This window comes from Salmo salar, chromosome ssa04 (assembly GCF_905237065.1).
Source record: "Salmo salar chromosome ssa04, Ssal_v3.1, whole genome shotgun sequence".
Lineage (NCBI taxonomy): Eukaryota > Metazoa > Chordata > Actinopteri > Salmoniformes > Salmonidae > Salmo > Salmo salar.
The window spans coordinates 7,025,733-7,051,023 of NC_059445.1; the positions used below are offsets into that span (position 1 = coordinate 7,025,733).

At 41.7% G+C, this 25,291-nt stretch overlaps 1 protein-coding gene across 1 annotated transcript in view; it reads right to left on the reverse strand.

The window, feature by feature from the left end:
- The window catches only part of LOC106610537 (calcium-binding protein 2-like), a 33,896-nt gene extending 18,694 nt beyond the window's left edge, over positions 1 to 15,202 (reverse strand). Inside the window, exons 1-2 of the mRNA XM_045717637.1 lie at positions 14,928 to 15,202; positions 12,684 to 12,866 (exon numbers count right to left, since the gene is read on the reverse strand). Of these exons, the coding sequence (XP_045573593.1) occupies positions 12,684 to 12,866; positions 14,928 to 14,990 (246 nt within the window). The 5' untranslated portion in view covers positions 14,991 to 15,202. The remainder of the gene's footprint in view (positions 1 to 12,683; positions 12,867 to 14,927) is intronic.
- Between the last annotated feature and the right edge of the window lie 10,089 nt (positions 15,203 to 25,291).

Consider the following 25,291-nt stretch of genomic DNA (forward strand, 5'->3'; position numbering starts at 1 on the left):
CTACAGCACCAAGCCCAGTTTTGGTGAGAGGCTGCAGTACTCAATCTAGACCACTAGAGGCAGTCATTCTAGAGAATCCCCACTAGATGGCAGTCAAACACAATCAGAAGATCAATGTTCACCGGCTGACTCCGGTTGAGGAAAATGACCAGGAAGAGTAGAACCAGCTCACCTGCTTTTACACGATGGTTTCTCATTTCTTTTGAAAAGAAAGAGAATAGTTTTACCATATTAAAAGGAGAGTTCAGTTCACGTAACAGTGTTGATTTAAAATTAGAGACAGATGTAAATTAATTACTAATCACATCAAATTAATAATAATATTCAGAAATTACTTTCTCAAAGCAATAAATAAATAGGGCTTTACAATGATGCTGAAAACTTGGAGAAATGTCAGGGTTAGGTGGGTTAAAATCTTCCTAGAGGTCACAGAGGGTGCACGGAGCAAGTCTGTATTCGTAGAAAAAAATCAGATTTATTGAATTCTCCATGTGGTCTATATCCTGTTCGGGCTAGGGGGCAGTATTTACACCGCCGGATAAAAAACGTACCCGATTTAATCTGGTTACCACTCCTACCCAGTAACTAGAATATGCATATACTTATTACATATGGATAGAAAATACCCTAAAGTTTCTAAAACTGTTTGAATGGTGTCTGTGAGTATAACAGAACTCATTTGGCAGGCAAAAAACTGAGAAGGTTTCATGCAGGAAGTGGCCTGTCTGACAAGGTGTCGTTCTTCTTGTCTCTGTTTATTGAAGAGTGAGGATCTTAGCTGTCCCGTGACACTTCCTACGGCTGCCATAGGGTCTCAGAAGGCGGTAAAAAGCTGAATTGTGGCTTTGCAGGCTCTGGCTGAAAAAAAGTAGCGCGTTTGGGTAGTGGCTGGTTCCAGTACTGTGAGACTCAGGCTCGTGCCCGCGTCGACCGAAAGCTTTGTTTACTTTCCTCTGTTTAGCTAAATGGACATTCCCGGTCGGAATATTATCGTTTTTTTACGAGAAAAATGGCATAAAAATGGATTTTAAACAGCGGTTGACATGCTTCGAAGTACGGTAATGGAATATTTAGATTTTTTTTGTCACGAATTGCACCATGCGCACGACCCTTATTTACCATTTCAGATAGTGTCTGGGACGCACGAACAAAACGCCGCTATTCGGATATAACGATGGATTATTTGGGACCAAACCAACATTTGTTATTGAAGTAGCAGTCCTGGGAGTGCATTCTGACGAAGACAACAAAAGGTAATCAAACTTTTATAATAGTAAACCTGATATTGGTGAGTGCTAAACTTGCCGGGTGTCTAAATAGCTAGCCTGTGATGCCTGGGCTATGTACTTAGAATATTGCAAAATTTTAAAATCGGACATATCGAGTGCATAGAGGAGTTCTGTATCTATAATTCTTAAAATAATTGTTATGCTTTTTGTGAATGTTTATCGTGAGTAATTTAGTAAATTGTTAGTGAATTCGCCGGAAGTTTGCGGGGGGTATGCTAGTTCTGAACGTCACATGCTAATGTAAAAAGCTGGTTTTTGATATAAATATGAACTTGATTGAACAAAACATGCATGTATTGTATAAACATAATGTCCTAGGGTTGTCATCTGATGAAGATCATCAAAGGTTAGTGCTGCATTTAGCTGTCTTCTGGGTTTTTGTGACATTATATGCTAGCTTGAAAAATGGGTGTCTGATTATTTCTGGCTTGGTACTCTGCTGACATAATCTAATGTTTTGCTTTCGTTGTAAAGCCTTTTTGAAATCGGACAGTGTGGTTAGATTAACGAGAGTCTTGTCTTTAAATAGCTGTAAAATAGTCATATGTTTGAGAAATTGAAGTAATAGCATTTCAAAGGTTTTGAAAATCGCGCCACAGGATTCAACTGGCTGTTACGTAGGTGGGACGAATTCGTCCCGCCTAGCCCAGAGAGGATATTAAAGGCCACTTCATTTAATATAACAAGATTTTAAAATTCAATATTGGTGCATCATTTCTACTTAAAATGTCAAAATGATGCAAAAGGCACTCTTCGTGGAACGACCCCTGAATGACAATGTCCAATATCTGAAGGGCGCCGTACAGTACAGCGAAAGAAAGTCCACATTCATCAAACAGCAGAGAACTTCACATGTAAAACCGTAGTCCTCGGACTCAGTGTAATTTCATGTTGTGTTCACAGCTGAGGAATAAGCCTACAGTCAAGTAACAACACGTAACCCTGGATCAAACAGCTGAGGAAATGTGATTGTCTCCTCTTTTCAACGGCATTAAACACACCAGATGTCTTAGTATGTATCCCAAAAGGCACCCCTATTCCCTATATAGTGCACTACTTTTAACCAGGGCCCAATAGTCGTCCACTATGTAGGGAATAGGGTGCCAGTTTGGGACGCAGGCTTAGACATAGTAGGATGACGGGAGAGAGGGTAGAAACACGTTTTAATAACAATCTCATATCACAGAGTCAACAACTTTATGACGGTGTTCAGAAGAAAGGATTTCCCACCACGCCATCCTGACCCTGGTGTGTGTGTGTGTGTGTGTGTGTGTGTGTGTGTGTGTGTGTGTGTGTGTGTGTGTGTGTGTGTGTGTGTGTGTGTGTGTGTGTGTGTGTGTGTGTGTGTGTGAGAGAGAGAGAGAGACAGAGAGCTTGCGTAACTATGTGTGTGTGTGTGTGTTCTTACGTGTGTGAGCCTGCGTCTGTCTCCGTGTGTGACTGCTTCCTGACCATTTCCTCTGAGGCTCTTGAAGGTTGAGCGGAACTTTAATCAATTTAAATGCAATAGTCTGCTGTGTTTTGTGTGTGTGTGTGTGTGTGCATGTCTGTGTGTGTGTGTCATCTGTTGTAACATCTAGTCATCATCTGTCTAGTCCTACTGACTCACACTTCACTCATTCATTCACTAGTTCATCTGTCTCATGGGTTTTCCATCAAAAGACACATTTGTATATTTTCCACAGCAAGATACATCTCCCTGATCTTTCCTCCTCTCCTCTCTTTCCTCCTCTCCCCTCTCTCCTCTCTCTCCCTCCCTCCTTCTCTCCTCTTTCTCCTCCTCTCCTCTCTCCCCTCTCTCCTTCTCTCCCCTCTCTCCTCCCCTCCTCTCTCTCCTACCTCTCCTCTCTCCCCTCTCTCATTCTCTCCTCTCCTCTCTCTCCTCCTCTCCTCTCTCCCCTCTCTCCTTCTTTCCTCTCTCTCCTCCTTTCCTCTCTCCCCTCCCTCCTTCTCTCCTCTCTCCTCCTCTCCTCTCTCCCCTCTCTCCTTCTCTCCCTCTCTCCTCCTCTCCTCTCTCCCCTCTCTCCTCCTCCTCCTCTCTCTCCTACCTCTCCTCTCTCCCCTCTCTCCTTCTCTCCTCTCTCTCCTCCTCTCCTTCATTTCCTCTCTCTCCTTCCTTTCCTCTCTCTCCTCTCTCCCTCATTCTCTCCTCTCTATCCTCCTCTCCTCTCTCCCCTCTCTCCTTCTCTCCCTCTCTCCTACCTCTCCTCTCTCCCATCTCTCCTTCTCTCCTCTCTCTCCTCCCTCCTTCATTTCCTCTCTCTCCTCTCCTTCATTTCCTTTCCTCTCTCTCCTCTCTCTCCTCCTCTCCTTTGTTTCCTCTCTCTCCTCCTCTCCTCTCTCTCCACTCTCTCTTCCTCTCCTCTTTCTACTCTCTCTCCTCCTCTCCTTTGTTTCCTCTATCTCCTCCTCTCCTCTCTCTCCTCCTCTCCTTGGTTTCCTCTCCTCCTCTCCTCTCTCTCCTCCTTTCCTCTCTCTCCTCTCACCTCCTCTCCTTCCTTTCCTCTCTCTCCTCTTCTTCTCCTCTCCTCCTCTCCTTACTTTCCCTTCTGTCATTCCTTTCCTCTCTCTCCTCCTCTCGTCTCTCTCCTCCTCTCATCTCTCTCCTCCTCTTCTCTCTCTCCTCCTCTCCTCTATCTCCTCCTTTCCTTCCTCTCCTCTCTCTTCTACCTCTCCTCTCTCTCCTCATCTCCTTCCTTTCCTCTCTCTCCTCCTCTCATCTCTTCTTTCCTCCTCTCCTACCTCTCCTCTCCTCCTCTCCTCCCCATTTTCCTCTCCTCTCTCTCCTCCTCTCCTTTCTCTCCTTTCTCTCCTACCTCTCCTCTCCTCCTCTCCTTACCATTTTCCTCTCCTCTCTCTCCTCCTCTCCTTTCTCTCCTCTCCTACCTCTCCTCTCCTCCTCTTCTCCCCATCTTCCTCTCCTCTCTCTCCTCCTCTCCTTTCTCTCCTCCTCTCCTCCTCTCCTCTCTCTCTAGTACACATATCCAGGCATCAGATATCTCAGAATGAACAGTGAATCAAACACACACACAAATAGTATAGTAATTGAGGCCAACAGAAACCCTATATATATATATATATATATATATATATATATATATATATATATATAATACACATGCAAGAACATACACAATATATATATTGTGTATGTTCTTGCATGTGTAGGTACATGCATGTAGAGCTTTGTACACTCTGGGCAGGTTTAATACATACACTGTTAAACACATGGGAGGGATATCCCAGTGTGTTATCTATCTATTTACATGTAGATGATGTGAAAGATGTCCATTGTGGATGGAAGCTCTAGCACAACAGTGATGTGTTTTCCTGATATTGTACATGTCTAGGTTATGTATTTATTTGTGTTGAATTTAGGCAATCACTGAATTGATCAATTAGCTCAGTTGGCCAGGTGTGGAGCCCAGTTGGAACAAAACCTGCAGCTCCTGTGGTACTCCTGGTACAGGGTTACGTACCCCTGATCTAGTCTATGTTACTTTTTAACAATTTGGCCCCTCTTCCTGTCTTTCTCTCTCTTATCTCTTCTATCTCCGTCTCACTCGCCCTCTCTATTTCTCACTCTCTCTATTTCTCACTCTCTCTATTTCTCTCTATTTCTCTCTCCCTCTCGCTCTCTCTATTTCTCACTCTCTCTATTTCTCTCTCTCTATTTCTCTCTCTCTATTTCTCTCTCCCTCTCTCTCTCTCTCTCACACACTCACTCCTCTCTCTCTCTCTCTCTCTCTCTCTCTCTCTCTCTCTCTCTCTCTCTCTCTCTCTCTCTCTCTCTCTCTCTCTCACTGGATTGTTCCATATTTCCCATTGATACTCCCACTTTCTCCACAATTCTCTGTAGACCTGTAGACCTGTAGTGTGTAGTGTGTGGTGTGTAGTGTGATTGTGTTTCCTTCATCTACAGTATATGAGATTTGGGTTGTCTGGTATGTTCTAGAATGATTGGAATGGATTACAATAGGGCCACAATGACAGAAGGAGAGAAAGACCCGAGAGAAACAGAGGGATAGACATGATAGGAGAGAGAGACCCGAGAGAAACAGAGGGATAGACATGATAGGAGAGAGAGACCAGAGAGAAACAGAGGGATAGAAAGACAGTGAGAGAGAATGAGGGAGGGATAGAGAAATAGAGAGAGATAATCACTTATATTCTGTATGACAGTTGTCAAACGACGATGTCAGATCAGCTCAGCTTGTTTGAACTGTCTGTCTGTCTCTCTCTCTCTCTCTCTCTCTCTCTCTCTCTCTCTATATATATATATATATATATATATGATTTATCTTATTTTTACAGCACCTTCAGCACCCTTACTTCCCACAGCTATGGAATTTGGCCTTTACTACTATAGCCCAGAGAAACAAATTAATTAACACATTCATAAAAAGGCAAAACAAACAGTCCAAAAATAAATCAGAACGTTTTGAAGTGTCTGTCTAGTATCTATGAGACAGAAGAAAGCTCAGGAAATATTTTATATATATATTTCTTTTTTGGAGACATATTTATCTCCTTTTTTGTGTTACTTCCATGCTTCCATTCATGTTCTGAACCGGTACTGGGTTACCTTCAGGTCACCTTCAGACGAGTCCCGTCCCGGGTCTTACAGCAAAACAGAGAACCCCATTGTGTTAGATATCTCTAGCTTAAACAGACAAGTGTGTCAATCGACTCTTAATGATTTTAACCATCTCCTTCCTTAATGTTACTTTTCCTGTAGTTTTTCCTAAGTGTTATTTTGAACTATTTCCTGTAGTTTTTCCTATGCTAGGTCCTAAGACTAGTCTTTAACCGTCTCCTAGTCTCAGCTGAGAGTGAATCTGTCTGTAAAGGGATCATTTTATCCTCTGAGTGGTTTAATTTCACCACCATAACTCTCCCTCCATCCCTCCATCCCTCTCAATGTTTCCCAATCAATCTATCCTCCCTTTCTCACCTTTCCCTCACCGCAGGGCAGCAGGTAGCCTAGAGGTTGAGAGTGTTTGAATCCCAGAGCCAACTAGGTGGAAAATCAGCTGATGTGCCCATGAGCAAGGCACTTAACCCTAATTGCTCCTTTAAGTCTATGGATAAGAGCGTATACTAAATGGCTAAAATGTCAATGTAAAGCTTTTCTGTCCATTTTTCCTGTTTTTGTCCTTCTGTCAATATCTCTGTTGCCATGGAGATCAATGACTTGCAGAGCAACAGGCAGAATGGAAGAATGAAAGATAGAAATCACCCTTTTCTGAAATCATGTTTTGAAATGTTTTTTTTGTTTTGTTGTTGCTGTAAATCTATACTGACCCATCTGCGTCCCAAATGGCACCCTATTCCCTACGTAGTGCACTACTTTTGACCAGAGCCCTATGGGATCTCCTTCAAAGTCTCTCTGAATGACAACTGTCCATCTCTCTCTCTCTCTCTCTGAATGACAACTGTCCATCTCTCTCTCTCTCTGAATGACAACTGTCCATCTCTCTCTCGCTCTCTGAATGACAACTGTCCATCTCTCTCTCTCTCTCTCTCTGTTTACTTGTGTGTCACCCTATTAGATCTGGAAGTGTTAAATAACTACAGTGACTCAGTGAGAACCCTGTTTATTCTCTACATGACTCCTGATGATATATGGGTAGTCTTATGTTGTCATGTAAATGTAGTAACATATTGATAATGGTATTGTAGTTGGAGTCAAATGAGTCAGTAGAACATCTGTGGACATGCTAGATAAAGAACATGACTATTCTCCCACTCTCTCTCTCTCTCTCTCTCTCTCTCTCTCTCTCTCTCTCTCTCTCTCTCCCTCTCGCTCTCTCTCCCCCTTTCTCTCATTCTCTCGCTCTCTCTCCTCTCTCTCTCACCATTTCTCTATTTCTTTATTTCGCTCTCCTCTCTCTATTTCTTTCTTTCTCTCTCTCTCCTCTCTCTCTCCCAGTGTCTCGCATTCATCTCATCTTCTGTTCCATCTACTTCAGGTGTCTGTCCATTCATCTTCATTCATTCTATAACAGATCAGGGGACTCCAAACTGGAGTTTGAACATAAAGAGCTGAAGAGCATCATACTATATCCTGGTTTCTTCCTTACTTGGTCCCGTGTGGCTCAGTTGGTAGAGCATGGTGTTTGCAACGCCAGGGTTGTGGGTTCGCTTCCCACGGGGGACCAGTATGGGAAAAAAATTAAATAAATAAATAAATAAATAAAAAGAATTGTATGAAATGTATGGATAAATGACTGCTAAATGACTAAAATGTAAAAATGTACTTCCTTTATTGAACATTGGCATTGTGTTTTATTCTAAGCTTTTTTTCATGGTCAAAGCATTATGGTTTATTTCCTCCAGCACCATGTAATCTGTTGTTTCTCAGTGTATGGTGTGTTAACATGAACGGCTGATGAACAGCGATTTAAACAGAAAGAACAATCAAACCTACTGTCTATGCTTCTCTGCTGCTTTCTCAATAAACACTATACTGCTTCCTCTGTCTATAAACACTATACAGCTTCCTCTATAAACACTATACTGCTTCCTCTGTCTGCAAACACTATACTGCTTTCTCTGTCTGTTAACACAATAAAGCTTCCTCTGTCTGGAAACACTATACTGCATCCTCTGTCTATAAACACTATACGGCTTCCTCTGTCTATACACACTATACTGCTTTTTTTATAAACACTATACTGCTTTTTCTATAAACACTATACTGCTTCTCTATAAACACTATACTGCTTCCTCTGTCTATAAACACTATAGTGCTTTTTCTATAAACACTATACTGCTTCTCTATAAACACTATACTGCTTCCTCTGTCTGCAAACACTATACTGCTTTCACTGTCTATAAACACTATACTGCTTTTTCTATAAACACTATACTGCTTCTCTATAAACACGATACTGCTTCTCTATAAACACTATACTGCTTCTCTATAAACACGATACTGCTTCTCTATAAACACCATACTGCTTCCTCTGTCTATAAACACTATACTGCTTTCTCTATAAACACTACACTGCTTTCTCTATCTATAAACACTACTGTTTTCTCTATAAACAATTTACTGCTTTATCTATAAACACTGTACTGCTTTCTCTATAAACACTATATCGCTTTCTCTATAAACACTATACTGCTTTCTCTGTAAACGCCATACTGCTTCCTCTAAAAACACTATACTCCTTCCTATATAAAAACTATTCTGCTTCCTCTATAAACACTATACTCCTCCTATATAAACACTATGCTGCTTCCTCTGTCTATAAACACTATACTGCTTTCTCTATAAACACTATACTACTTTCTCTATAAACACTATACTGCTTTCTCTGTAAACGCCATACTGCTTCCTCTAAAAACATTATACTCCTTCCTATATAAAAACTATTCTGCTTCCTCTATAAACACTATACTCCTCCTATATAAACACTATGCTGCTTCCTCTGTCTATAAACACTATACTGCTTTCTCTATAAACACTATACTACTTTCTCTATAAACACTATACTACTTTCTCTATAAACACTATACTACTTTCTCTATAAACACGATACTGCTTTCTCTGTTAACACTATACTGCTTCCTATAAAAACACTATATTGCTTTCTCTATAAACACTATACTCCTCCTATATAAACACTATACTGCTTGCTCTGTCTACAAAGAGTAAAACGCTTTGTCTATAAACACTACACAATACATCTTCCTCTGTCTATGAACACTATGCTGCTTCCTCTATAAACAGTATACCGCTTCAAGTGTCTAAAAACACTATACTGCTTCCTCTGTCTATACACACTATACTGCCTTATCTGTCTATATACACAATACTGCTTTCTCTGTCTATAAACACTGTACTGCTTCCTCTATAAACTCTCTACTGCTTCCTCTGTCTATAAACACCATACTGCTTTCTTTATAAACACTATACTGCTTCCTCTATAAACTCTATACTGCTTCCTTTGTCTATAAACACTATACTGCTTCCTCTATAAACGCTATACTGGTTTCTTTATAAACACTATTCTGCTTCCTCTATTAACACTATACTGCTTCCTCTGTCTATAAACACTGTAGTGCTTCCTTCCTCTATAAACACTATACTGCTTCCTCTTTAAACACTATACAGCTCCCTCTGTCTATAAACACTATACTTCTTCCTCTATAAACACTATACTGTTCCCCGTGTATATAAACACTATTCTGCTTCCTCTGTCTATAAACCCTAAGAACAGTGCTTACATAAGATAACTACACTTCCTTACGTAAGGTCAACCCTGGTGTCATAATCAGAATTTTTATTGAGGCAGCTTTTTCCCAATCTGGCAGTTGGGTGCAGAGAGCATTTGATTAGGTCTGATTTAGCAGCATCCCAACTCTGGGGTGATTACTTTTGTCGGACTCATTATGCCCTGAGAACAAGAGGTCACTGATAGGATTAAAATAGAATTAATAGAACGGTCATATCATTGACTTCAATGGGGATGCCTGTTCTATTCATAATTTTTCAACGCATTTAATCCTGCAGAAAAACTGGGCCCAGGGAACAATGGGTCAGTGACACTGACATTCATTCTGTCTCTTCTCTTTCTCTTTATTTCCCCATCTCTATATCGCTCTCCTCCCTCTCTATTCATTCTCTCTCTCACTCCATTTTTTAATATCTGTCTCCCTTTACCTCTCTCTCTCTCTCTCTCTCTCCTCTCTCTCTCTCTCTCTCTCTCTCTCTCTCTCTCTCTCTCTCTCTCTCTCTCTCTCTCTCTCTCTCTCTCTCTCTCTCTCACACACTCTTTCTTTCATTATCTTTCTCTCTTAGATTCTGGGTCTTTCTCTCTCTCTGGTCTTGGTGAAGGTACTCCACATCTGGGAACTACAGTGGGGTAAAAAGTATTTGATCCCCTGCTGATTTTGTACGTTTGCCCACTGACAAAGAAAGGATCAGTCTATAATTTTAATGGTAGGTTCATTTGAACAGTGAGAGACAGAATAACAACAAAAATATCCAGAAAAACGCATGTCAAAAATGTTATAAATTGATTTGCATTTTAATGAGGGAAATAAGTATTTGACCCCCTCTCAATCAGAAAGATTTCTGGCTCCCAGGTGTCTTTTATACAGGTAACGAGCTGAGATTAGGAGCACACTCTTAAAGGGAGTGCTCCTAACCGCAGCTTGTTACCTGTAAAAAAGACACCTGTCCACAGAAGCAATCAATCAGATTCCAAACTCTCCACCATGGCCAAGACCAATGAGCTCTCCAAAGATGTCAGGGACAAGATTGTAGACCTACACAAGGCTGGAATGGGCTACAAGACCATCGCCAAGCAGCTTGGTGAGAAGGTGACAACATTTGGTGCGATTATTTGCAAATGGAAGAAACACAAAAGAACTGTCAATATCCCTCGGCCTGGGGCTCCATGCAAGATCTCACCTCGTGGAGTTGCAATAATTATGAGAACGGTGAGGAATCAGCCCAGAACTACACAGGAGGATCTTGTCAATGATCTCAAGGCAGCTGGGGCCATAGTCACCAAGAAAACAATTGGTAACACACTACGCCGTGAAGGACTGAAATCCTGCAGCGCCCGCAAGGTCCCCTGCTCAAGAATACATATACATGCCCGTCTGATGTTCATTCAGATGTTCATTTGCCAATGAACATCTGAATGACGCAGAGGACAACTGGTGAAAGTGTTGTGGTCAGATGAGAGCAAAATGGAGCTCTTTGGCATCAACTCAACTCGCCGTGTTTGGAGGAGGAGGAATGTTGCCTATGACACCAAGAACACCATCTCCACCGTCAAACATGGAGGTGGAAACATTATGCTTTGGGGGTGTTTTTCTGCTAAGGGGACAGGACAACTTCACCGCATCAAAGGGACGATGGACGGGGCCATGTACCGTCAAATCTTGGGTGAGAACCTCCTTCCCTCAGCCAGGGCATTGAAAATGGGTCATGAATGGGAATTCCAGCATGACAATGACGCAAAACACACGGCCAGTGGCTCAAGTGGCTCAAGAAGAAGCACATTAAGGTCCTGGAGTGGCCTAGCCAGTCTCCAGACCTTAATCCCATAGAACATCTATGGAGGGAGCTGAAGGTTCGAGTTGCCAAACGTCAGCCTCGAAACCTTAATGACTTGGAGAAGATCTGCAAAGAGGAGTGGGACAAAATCCCTCCTGAGATGTGTGCAAACCTGGTGGCCAACTACAAGAAACGTCTGACCTCTGTGATTGCCAACAAGGGTTTTGCCACCAAGCACTAAGTCATGTTTTGCAGAGGGGTCAAATACTTTTTTCCCTCATTAAAATGCAAATCATTTGATAACATTTTTGACATGCGTTTTCTGGATTTTTTTGTTGTTATTCTGTCTCTCACTGCTCAAATAAACCTACCATTAAAATTATAGACTGATAATTTATTTGTAAGTGGGCAAACGTACAAAATCAGCAGGGGATCAAATGCTTTTCCCCCCACTGTATACCCAGGAAAAGTGTTTGAACAGACTAAACAATTGTTATTTGTGTGTGAGTGTCTTCTCTCATTTAATTGTATAACAACAGAGTGCTTCAACTACTTTCTATACGACCACATGAAACCAGAATGAAAGAAGTCACAAGTAAAGAGACCCAAAGGTACAGAGACAGACCAACAGTTAAGATGTCCCAGAAGTATATGGACTCTCACAAGTCAAGTGACCTACAAGTAAATGCCTTGACAAGTACACTGCCAGGCTAGCACTCCCTCAGGTAGACTCCCCCGGGTACGGATTCCCCCAGATAAAGACTCCCCCAGGTAAGGATTCCCCCAGGTAAGGACTCCCCCAGGTAAGGACTTCCTCAGGTAAGGATGTCTGTAGGTAAGGACTCCCCCAGGTAAAGACTCCCCCAGGTAAGGATTCCCCCAGGTAAAGACTCCCCCAGGTAAGGACTCCCCCAGGTAAAGACTCCCCCAGGTAAGGACTCCCCCAGGTAAGGACTCCCCCAGGTAAGGACTCCCCCAGGTATGAACTCCCCCAAGTAAGGACTCTCGCAGGTAAGGACATCTGTAGGTAAGGACTCCCCCAGGTAAGGACTCCCCCAGGTAAGGACTCCCCCAGGTAAGGACTCCCCCAGGTAAGAACTCCCCCATGTAAGAACTCCCCCAGGTAAAGACTCCCCCAGGTAAAGACTCCCCCAGGTATGGACTCCCCCAGGTAGGAACTCCCCCAGGTAAGGGCGTCTGTAGGTAAGGACTCCCCCAGGTAAGGACTCCCCCAAGTAAGGGCTCCCCCAGGTAAGGACTCCCCCAGGTAAGGACGTCTGTAGGTAAGGACTCCCCCAGGTAAGGACTCCCCAGGTAAAGACTCCCCAGGTAAAGACTCCAACAGTTGAGTCACTCCACCTGTCCCAGTATTTTACCTGTCCGAAGACGGAGGCGATGATGGGTTTGAGCCTCCTCCTCTCGGGGGTCTTGAGCCCCCAGGTCTCCTCTGGTGCCTCTGTAGCGGTGGACAGGCTTCTGGTCTTAGTCTTCTTAGAAGGTCTCTTTATGCTGCAGGAGCTCCATCTCCTCAACTTCTCTATCTTCTTCTTGATGGAGCCCTGACAGAGACAGAGACAGACAGAGACAGACAGAGACAGACAGAGACAGACAGAGACAGACAGAGACAGAAATGACCCAAACAGAGAGTTAACTGATGTTCTGATACAGGACCCAAACTGTATGTTCTGATACAGAAAAGTATATAGCCTCCAGTTATGTAGTAGGTGTGAGTGAAGAATCACAATAGGGCACTATACTACTGTACTAGAAGACTCACAATAGGGCACTATACTACTGTACTAGAAGACTCACAATAGGGCACTATACTACTGTACTAGAAGACTCACAATAAGACACTATACTACTGTACTAGAAGACTCAATAGGGCACTATACTACTGTACTAGAAGACTCAGTAGGGCACTATACTACTGTACTAGAATACTCACAATAGGGCACTATACTACTGTACTAGAAGACTCACAATAAGACACTATACTACTGTACTAGAAGACTCAATAGGACACTATACTACTGTACTAGAAGACTCACAATAGGACACTATACTACTGTACTAGAAGACTCACAATAAGACACTATACTACTGTACTAGAAGACTCAATAGGACACTATACTACTGTACTAGAAGACTCACAATAGGACACTATACTACTGTACTAGAAGACTCACAATAAGACACTATACTACTGTACTAGAAGACTCACAATAAGACACTATACTACTGTACTAGAAGACTCACAATAAGACACTATACTACTGTACTAAAAGACTCAATAGGGCACTATACTACTGTACTAGAAGACTCACAATAGGGCACTATACTACTGTACTAGAAGACTCACAATAGGGCACTATACTACTGTACTAGAAGACTCACAATAAGACACTATACTACTGTACTAGAAGACTCAATAGGGCACTATACTACTGTACTAGAAGACTCAATAGGGCACTATACTACTGTACTAGAAGACTCACAATAAGACACTATACTACTGTACTAGAAGACTCAATAGGGCACTATACTACTGTACTAGAAGACTCACAATAGGACACTATACTACTGTACTAGAATACTCACAATAGGGCACTATACTACTGTACTAGAAGACTCACAATAAGACACTATACTACTGTACTAGAAGACTCAATAGGACACTATACTACTGTACTAGAAGACTCACAATAGGACACTATACTATTGTACTAGAAGACTCACAATAAGACACTATACTACTGTACTAGAAGACTCAATAGGACACTATACTACTGTACTAGAAGACTCACAATAGGACACTATACTACTGTACTAGAAGACTCACAATAAGACACTATACTACTGTACTAGAAGACTCACAATAAGACACTATACTACTGTACTAGAAGACTCACAATAAGACACTATACTACTGTACTAGAAGTTGCTAAGTTATTTCATGCATTAAAACAGGATAGCGCATGTTTTTTAATCTTAAAGATAGAATCCTTAGTTTCTACGTACATTTTGGGATGTATAAAGTAATGATATACTTTATACCCAGTGATTGTTGAAGAATATGACTTAGAAATGCCTCATGAGCTGAGTTCAACTGACGTACCCCATCAGAACCCAAAGTAAGCTTGTTTACTCTGTTTTTCAACAATGTAAATGTAAACAAACAGCCTCAAAACATGGTTAAATCTGTAATTATTATGTTATGAATTGTCAGTCCCCTGCATCCATGGCTCTGTCTATGAATTTGAGAGTGGTTACATTTTTCCAGACCCATCCCTTAGCTTTTTAGCGAAACAGGGGCGGGGAATACACTTTGTTATTGTTTCAGATGAAGATTCTAGCTTTAAACATAAACACAGAACAACTCAGTGTCTAACAAGGATTACGGAATGCATTATGGGAAATGTTCCATGACAGTATATGACCCTAACAGAGATGACCATTTAAATGGAATCATTGGCTTGGCATTTCAAATAAGGCGTTGAGCTTTGTTTTGCGGGAGATGGATATGATTGGAGTGTCTAAATGACTTTACTTCATAAATGACACACACACACACACACACACACACACACACACACACACACACACACACACACTCTTACCTTTTTCTCCAACCTTCCTTCAGGGATGTCTTCCAGGTTTAAGATGCTTCCGGCTACACTCATTCTTCTAAACAAATGAAGACAAATATCAGGCTAACTTCCTCTATCACTCATATAGTGTTTCTCTGACTCGTTCTGTCACTCTCAGTCGCGTTCGTTTGTTCCCTCTATGTCTTTCTGTCTCATCTGTCACTCTCTCTGTCACTCTCTCGTTCTTCTATTCACTCCGTCTATATCTCTCCCTGTACATCTGCCACTGTTGGTCATCTGTGGAGCATCTCTCACATCTCTGTCACCTGTCCCTCCCTCCCTCCTTTCTCTCTCTCTCTCTCTCTCTCTCTCTCTCTCTCTTTCTGACATGTCACTATTAATCCCTTATTTTCTGTGTTGCAGCGGTGCTTTCTGTCGCTCTTGATTTGTCCCCAATCCTCTTACATTTCCATACTCCTGTGTATTGTTATTTTGCAGGTTTGTTTTGTTTGTTTGTCAATCCACACAATGCTCGCACACACAGACAGTCACACACGCACGTGCCAACACACACTCACACACATACCCATGCGTATACACTTGCGTATTTAACATTTGGAGCATTTAAACACTCAAATGATGTTCCAACTGATGGAGTTAGAGATGGTTCAGACCATTCCCAAATCATCAATCAAACATGCATGTGTGTTTGTTTGTGTATGTGTGTGTGTGTGTGTGTGTGTATGTGCATGTGTGCGTCACTCTCTCTGTGTGTGTGTGTGTGTGTGTGTGTGTGTGTGTGTGTGTGTGTGTGTGTGTGTGTGTGTGTGTGTGTGTGTGTGTGTGTATGTGCATGTGTGCGTAATTCTCTCTCTCTCTGTGTGTGTGTGTGTGTGTGTGTGTGTGTGTGTGTGTGTGTGTGTGTGTGTGTGTGTGTGTGTGTGTGTGTGTGTGTGTGTGTGTGTGTGTGTGTGTGATCTAAGCAGTATCTCTGACACACGACTCAGCCTTAATACCACATGTGCATCTGTCTGTCTATAAGTAAGTGAACCCTCTGCATTAACTCCTGTTTAAAAAGCACTCCAGACCACTCCCTCCATCCATCCATATCTCCTTCCCTCTCCCTCTGTTCTCTCTCTCTGTCTCCCTTTACCTCTCTCTCCTCTCTTTCTCTGCGTTTCCCTCTCTATATCACTTTCCTTCCTCTCTTTTTCAGTCTCTCTCTCACTCCCTTTTGTCTATTTCTGTCTCCCTTTACCTCTCTCTGTATATCTATTTTTCTCTCTCACCCTCTCTCTCTCTCTCACCCTTTTTTCTATCTCTCTCTCTCAATTCAATTCAATTTGCTTTATTGGCATGATGTAACAATGTACATATTGCCAAAGCTTACTTTTGATATTTACAATATTCAAATAATAAGAATCAAAATTGTCAACGGGACAACAGTAACAACAATATCCAAAGGTCAAATTAACCATACATTGAACAATAACAATAAGCATAGAGGACATGTGCAAGTTAGTTGGTCTGTCAGACACTGTCCCTCATCTTATGGCAGGCAGCAATGTAGTGCGCTGCCAACCCACAGCTCTCTGCTTCCCCCCAAATAGTTAGCCACGGTGTACTGTCGATTTAGGGCAAGATAGCACGGCATTTTGCTTTGTGCTTGTGCTTGTGTTTCCCATTAAGCAATGTACAGTGAGGGAAAAAAGTACATGATCCCCTGCTGATTTTGTACGTTTGCCCACTGACAAAGAAATGATCAGTCTATAATTTTAGTGGTAGGTTTATTTGAACAGTGAGAGACAGAATAACAACAAAAAAAATCCAGAAAAACACATGTCAAAAATGTTATAAAATGATTTGCATTTTAATGAGGGAAATAAGTACTCTCTCTCTTTCTCTGATTGCCCCATTCCATTTCTCTCGTCATGCGGTTTTCTGTCTCAATCAAATCACATTTATTTGTCACATACACATGGTTAACAGGTGTTAATGCAAGTGTAGTGAAATGCTTGTGCTTCTAGTTCCGACTATGCAGTAATATCTAACACGTAATATAACCTAACAATTTCACAACAACTACTTTATACACACAAGTGTAAAGGAATGAATATGAATGTGTACATAAAAAATATATAAATGAGTGATGGCCGAACGGCATAGGCAAGATGCAGTAGATGGTATAGTGTACAGTATTTACATATGAGATGAGTAATGTAGGGTATGAAAACATATAAAGCGGCTAGTGATACATTACATCAAGATGGCAAGCTGCAGTAGATGGTATAGAGTACAGTATATACATATGAGATGAGTAATGTAGGATATGAAAACATTATATAAAGTGGCATTGTTTAAAGTGGCTAGTGATACATTACATCAAGATGGCAAGATGCAGTAGATGGTATAGAGTACAGTATATACATATGAGATGAGTAATGTAGGGTATGAAAACATTATATAAAGTGGCATTAGCTCCGCGTCAGTGACCACACCTAGCTGGTTAACAAATACAGTCAAGTCAATAATACAGTGAAAGCAAACAAACTAAACACCAGGCCAGGAGTTTTTCCATGTGACTTGTTAATTTAAAAAAATCTTGCTCCTAGTTATAGCCTATGAATAACTAGATCTCATAACTACTTAACTAACTACAGCTCATAACTAGTCAACTAACTGGAGCTCATAACTAGTTAGTTAACTAGAGCTCATAGCTAGTTAACTAACAAGAGCTCATAGCTAGTTAACTAACTAGAACTCATAACTAGTTAAATAACTATAGTTCATAACTAGTTAACTAACTAGAACACATAACTAGTTAACTAACTAGAACACATAACTAGTTAACTAACTAGAACACATAACTAGTTAACTAACTAGAGTTCATAACTAGTTAACTAACTAGAGCTCATAACTAGTTAACTAACTAGAACACATAACTACTTAACTAACTAGAGCTCATAACTAGTTAACGAACTAGAACACATAACTAGTTAACTAACTAGAGTTCATAACTAGTTAACTAACTAGAGCTCATAACTAGTTAACTTCTTCTTAATCAGATCAGGTGGTTAGGAATAACACATCCCATCACCAGAGGGCAGCAGCAGCCTGGTCAGATAGGTGCCTGGTGCACTGGATCTTTTTACGAATGGGCTGATTGCTCCCAGGTGTGGTGGATTGATGGGTGATTGTGGAGCAAAAGGTGAAATGGAAAAGGAGATATGTATTCAGTTGCGGTACTGAATGCATTCAACCGAAGTTTTGTCTTCTGCATTTAACCTCTGAATCAGAGAGGTGCCTGGTGCTCCCTTAATCCAAGTCCACGTCAACAGCGCCCGGGGAGCAGGTGTTGTTGGGGAGGTTAACTGCCTTGCTAAAGGGCAGAATGGCAGATGTTTCCACCTTGCCGGCTCTGGGATTCAAACAAGCAACCTTTCGGTTACGGTCCTAACGCTCTAACCGCTAGTGGCGTCCTGACTCGACACATTGATGACCTGCTTGAGCTGACCGCCTCAGGAGTCTGAACAGAGCTCAGCCTGGATCCTAGTGAGGAGGTCTGTCCTATAGACGACACATACATCTAACTGCCTTACTTGTTTTCATGTTGATGCATGCATTGACATTCATATCAAGTCGTGGACCACTAAGGGCTAGGATACCTAGGGCCGGTCTCCCAGATTTAAACCTAATCCTAGACTAAAAAGCATGTTCAACGCAGATTCTCCATTGAAAGTGTTTATTTTTTGTCCATTACTAAGATCTAGACATAGTAAGGCTACGTTCATCAGTCAGCTGACTAAGTGGTTTCCCTTGAGTAACCTCTTGCCCTCAACCTCACACCCGTAGGAACAGAAAACCCCCAGGGTCTGGAAGAGTTTTACTGCCATTGTTTTAATAATCTCTGCATGTTTCCCTCTGTCACGAGAGACTGGCTTCGTAATAACATACTCCTCTGTCATCCCTAGCTCTTTCCTGGAATCCAGAAATAAACAGCCTTTTTGACACCGGCTGATATCGACTAGAAATTCCTTCTTTCCTTGAACTATTGATCATGGTGTGCATGTGGTGGATAATAGAGAGAAAGAGGGGGTGATAGGGAGGGAGAGAAAGAAAGAGGGAGAGGGAGAGAGGGAAAGAGGGAGGGAGAGAGAGAGGGCATGGGAGAGAGAGAGGGCATGAGAGAGAGAGAGAGAGAGAGAGAGAGAGAGAGAGAGAGAGGGCATGAGAGAGAGAGAGAGAGAGAGAGAGAGAGAGAGAGAGAGAGAGAGAGAGAGAGAGAGAGAGAGTGAGAGAGAGAGAGAACCAAAAACATAGAGACCCAGAAAACCTGAGTTTACGCCTTCACTATGGTCAATCACTAAAACAATACAGAAATACACTACAGAAAAAGAAGGAACAGCACGTCAGAAATCAGCTCAATGTAATTGAAGAATCCATAGACTCTAACCACTTCTGGGAAAATTGGAAAACACTAAACAAACAACAACACAAAGTATTATCTATCCAAAATGGAGATGTATGGGTAAAACACTTCTCCAATCTTTTTGGCTCGATAACAAAGAACAAAGAGCAAAAACATATACATGATCATATACACATCTTAGAATCAACTATTAAAGACTACCAGAACCCACTGGATTCTCCAATTACCTTGAATGAGCTACAGGACAAATAAAAACCCTCCAACCAAAAAAGGCGTGTGGTGTTGATGGTATCCTTAATGAAATGATCAAATATACAGACAACAAATACCAATTGGCATTACTAAAACTCTTTAACATCATCCTTAGCTCTGGCATTTCCCCAATATTTGGAACCAAGGACTGATCACCCCAATCCACAAAAGTGGAGACACATTTGACCCCAATAACTACTGTGGGATATGCGTCAACAGCAACCTTGGGAAAATCCTCTGCATTATCATTAACAGCAGACTCGTACATTTCCTCAGTGAAAACAAAGTACTGAGCAAATGTCAAATTTGGCTTTTTACCAAATTACCGTACAACAGACCACGTATTCACCCTGCACACCCTAATTGACAAACAAACAAACCAAAACAAAGGTAAAGTCTTCTCATGCTTTGTTAATTTCAAAAAAGCCTTCGACTCAATTTGGCATGAGGGTCTGCTATACAAATTGATGGAAAGTGGTATTGGGGGTAAAACATACGACATTATAAAATCCATGTACACAAACAACAAGTGTGCGGTTAAAATAGGCAAAAAACACACACATTTCTTCCCACAGGGCCGTGGAGTGAGACAGGGATGCAGCTTTAGCCCCACCCTCTTCAACATATATATCAACAAATTGGCACGGGCACTAGAAAAGTCTGCAGCACCTGGCCTCACCCTACTAGAATCTGAAGTCAAATGTCTACTGTTTGCTGATGCTCTGGTGCTTCTGTCACCAACCATGGAGGGCCTACAGCAGCACCTAGATATTCTGCACAGATTCTGCCAGACCTGGGCCCTGACAGTAAATCTCAGTAAGACAAAAATAATGGTGTTCCAAAAAAGGTCCAGTCGCCAGGACCACAAATACAAATTCCATCTAGACACCGTTGCCCTAGAGCACACAAAAAACTATACATACCTTGGCCTAAACATCAGTGCCACAGGTAACTTCCACAAAGCTGTGAACGATCTGAGAGACAAGGAAAGAAGGGCATTCTATGCCATCAAAAGGAACATAAAATTCAACATACCAGTTAGGATCTGGCTAAAAATACTTGAATCAGTCATAGAACCCATTGCCCTTTATGGTTGTGAGGTCTGGGGTCCGCTCACCAACCAAGATTTCACAAAATGGGACAAACACCAAATTGAGATTCTTCACGCAGAATTCTGCAAAATATCCTCCGTGTACAATGTAGAACACCAAATAATGCATGCAGATCAGAATTAGGCTGATACCCACTAATTATCAAAATCCAGAAAAGAGCTGTTAAATTCTACAACTCCCTAAAAGGAAGCGATTCCCAAACCTTCCATAACAAAGCCATCACCTACAGAGAGATGAACCTGGAGAAGAGTCCCCTAAGCAAGCTGGTCCTGGGGCTGACCCAACCAAATCATGAGAAAACTAAAAGATAATTACTTGACACATTGGAAAGAATTAACAAGAAAACAGAGCAAACTAGAATGCTATTTGGCCCTAAACAGAGAGAACACAGTGGCAGAATACCTGACCACTGTGACGGACCCAAACTTAAGGAAAGCTTTGACTATGTACAGACTCAGTGAGCATAGCCTTGCTATTGAGAAAGGCCGCCGTAGGCAGACATGGCTCTCAAGAGAAGACAGGCTATGTGCACACTGCCCACAAAATGAGGTGGAAACTGAGCTGCACTTCCTAACCTCCTGCCCAATGTATGACTATATTAGAGACACATATTTCCCTCAGATTACACAGATCCACAAAGAATTCGAAAACAAACCCAATTTTGATAAACTCCCATATCTACTAGGTGAAATACCACAGTGTGCCATCACAGCAGCAAGATGTGTGACCTGTTGCCACAAGAAAAGGGCAACCAGTGAAGAACAAACACCATTGTAAATACAACCCATATTTATGCTTATATTTATGCTTATTTATTTTCCCTTGTGTACTTTAACCATTTGTACATCGTTACAACATTGTATATATATTTGTAATGTCTTTATTCTTTTGGAACTTCTGTATGTGTAATGTTTACTGTTCATTTTTATTGTTTATTTCACTTTTGTATATTATCTACCTCACTTGCTTTGGCAATGTTACAGTTTTTCTCAATTGCTAAAACACTAAAACCCATTGGCTGAACAAAGTTCTCAGTTGCCTGGACTCATTTAGCTAATTATGCAGTCTGTTGTCAATAACTTAAACCATTTCACATGGTAAAACACAATTTGCAGATCTCACTTAGACTTTTCAGCAAAACTCTAAACACATTCTCATTCTCAAAACACATTCTGCACTCTAATGCACATGTCATCCATACTGGTAAACACAAGTGGCAACAATCAAATACAAATAGAGAACACATGTAATTGATTGAACACAACCACTCAAAATTGATTTAACCTGTTTCAAATGATGCGACACAACCAATATAAGCCAGTTCAGAGAGCAAACAGGTTGTTAAAGGTGTGAAGGAGAAAGTCTGAGAATGGATAGAAGAAACAATGTGACAGGACGAGGACGAGTGTGTATGCGAGGTGGGCGACGAGGAGGAAGAGGAGGAGGAGGGCAAGAAAGAGCAAGAGGAGGACGAAGAGGAAGAGGAAGAGAAAGAGTGGAAATTTCTGATGAAATTCGAGCAACAGTTATAGACCATGTTCTTGTCCATGGACTGACAATGAGGGAAGCAGGACTTAGAGTGCAACCCAATTTGAGCCGATTTTCTGTGTCCACCATAGTAAGGACATTCAGAGAAAAGAACAGGTACAGTATACTACTGTATTTTTGTAATTACAAATGTACTGTACTACACTATATGCAGCTGTTTCAATAGACATTTGTAAAGTTAATCACTGTATGTATTGTACTGCATGAATATGTTTTGTAACTGCACAACTACTTTTTGTAGAATTGCAAGGCTGCCACATGCAGGTGGAAAGACAGCTATATTCACTCGGGAGCAAGAGGCCGTTATAGTTGGCATGGTCCTTCAAGATAATGCAATACGAGAAATCCAAGAACGAGTGATATAAGACAACACACACTTCCAGGGAATCGACAGTGTGAGCATTTCCACAATTGACCGTGTCCTCCATCGTAACAGGATGTGAATGAAACAAGTATACAGAGTACGTTTAGAGCGCAACTCACCAAGGGTGAAAGAACTGCGAGCTCAGTATGTGCAAGTAAGTGTACATTCAGAAACATTTACTGTAATCCAGATTGTCTACAGTACTAACACATACTATGTGAATGACATTACTCTTCAGTACATACAATGTATGTGAATCAGAAGTGCATACAGTAGGCCTAATTGTACTCTACAGTATAGCACTGTCTCTGCATGACTTACAAAATCCTACATACAGTATATTGTATTTCTACACAGACAATATTTGACTTGGAATCCTTGGACAGACCCCATGAGTTCATCTTTGTCGATGAAGCAGGCTTCAATCTAACAAAGAGGAGAAGGAGAGGCCGAAACATGATTGGACAGGGGCCATTGTTGAAGTCCCTGGTCAACGAGGTGGCAATGTCACTTTTAGTATTGTATACTGTAGTACAGTGCATTGTAGGCTGTATACTGTACAATGGACATTGTTTATGATTTGAGAGCAGTGTTTGATTTTGAACACAGGTAAAACTGTTTTGAGGTGAATGTTTCATTTTGCGAGAGGAGTCAGAGGTTATGTAAATAGTGCTTGAAGATGAGGAGAGGAGAGGAGAGGAGAGGAGAGGAGAGGAGAGGAGAGGAGAGGAGAGGAGAGGAGAGGAGAGGAGAGGAGAGGAGAGGAGAGGAGAGGAGAGGAGAGGAGAGGAGAGGAGAGGAGAGGAGAGGAGAGGAGAGGAGGAGTCAGAGGTTATGTAAATAGTGCTTGAAGATGAGGTTTTGTGTTTAATGTTTTCAGGAAATGGAGCAAGGTTTCAGAAATTGTGTTTTAGCAATTGACAAAAACTGTAACACATTTTTCCAATGCCAATAAAGCCCATGGAATTGAATTGATTTGAGAGAGAGATAGAGAGAGAGAAAGAAAGAATTGAAATTGAATTGAGAGAGAGAGGATAATCTGTCCATGCTGGGTGAAAGCAGAGTGGAGTGAACATGGTTCTGTGTTGTGTTGACCTGGCTCGCCTCCACAGGGATTAGAGATTCCACTATCTGTCTGCCTGTGTCCTAAATGCCCCTATTCCCTCAATGGTGCACTACTTGCAGAGAGAAAGAGAAAGGAAGAGAGCACGAGAGGGGCGCAAGAGAGAGGTGGAGAGAGAGAGAGGCAGAGAGAGAGAGGCGGAGAGAGAGAGGCAGAGAGAGACAGAGAGGCGGAGAGAGCGAGGCGGAGACAGAGGCAGAGAGAGACAGAGTAGTGGAGAGAGAGAGGCAGGGAGAGAGAGGCAGAGAGAGACAGAGGGCGGATAGAGAGAGGCGGAGAGAGAGGCGGAGAGAGAGAGGCAGAGAGAGAGAGAGAGGCGGTGAGAGAGAGGCAGAGAGAGACAGAGAGGCGGAGAGAGAGGCGGGGAGAGAGAGGCGGAGAGAGAGAAGCAGAGAGAGACAGAGAGGCGGAGAGAGAGAGGCGGGGAGAGAGAGGCGGAGAGAGGGGTGGAGAGAGAGAGGCAGAGAGAGACAGAGAGGCGGAGAGAGAGAGGCGGGGAGAGAGAGGCGGAGAGAGAGAGGCGATAGTGTTGATGAAGAATCTATTGAACATAATGCAAAAATCCCCATCAAAATCTGACAGTTTTAACTACACATATCAGTGGTTTGGAATACGTCTCAATCCTGTACCGGCCTTTCACATCTGAGGTGGAAAATAGCAGAGCTACAGCGCTGTTTATCAGACTAGAAGACATCCCAAAAACCGGACTCTTTGCCAAATGTCTAAAGCTGTCATCAAGGCAAAGGGTGGCTACTTTGAAGAATCTCAAATTTAAAATATATTTTGATTTGTTTAACACTTTTTTGGTTACTAATCAAATTCAAATCAAATGTATTTATATATCCCTTCTTACATCAGCTGATATCTCAAAGTGCTGTACAGAAACCCAGCCTAAAACCCCAAACAGCAAGCAAAGCATGTGTAGAAGCACGGTTCCATGATTACATGTGTGTTATTTCATAGTTTTGATGTCTTAACTATTATTCTACAATGTAGAACATAGTAAAAATAAAGAAAAACCATGGAATGAGTATGTGTGTCCAAACATTTGGCTGGTACTGTATTTCCTGAGCTTTCTTATATCTCCTAGATATAGGACAGACACATTAAAACCTTCTGTTTTGACATGATGAATGTGTTATTTAATGTGTTTCTATTAGTTTTAGTAGTAAAGGCCAAATTCAATACTTTATCAAAACCTTTTTTACATTATTTTACATTACCTGAAAGAGCCCCCAATGCCTTAGACATTTAGAGGTTAAGCAGAAAGCAATTGCAGGATGAAACAGGTAGAAGCTAAAGAGGATCATATGTTTAATTCATCAAAACCAATGGTGCTGAAATGTGATGAAAGGGTCAGCTGTTTGAACTGAAAGTGTTGTTGCACTAGAGGTCTGGGATGTGACAGGTCCTACTTGTATGTATCTACTGCTCTCTGGGTGTGATAACATCACAGTCACTTTATTTGCCAAGAACATTAACACAAACCCAGAGTGTGACTTAGTGACCAGGTGCTGCCAGCAACAGACAACGCACAGACAGAGTACAGACACGCAGTCAACATAG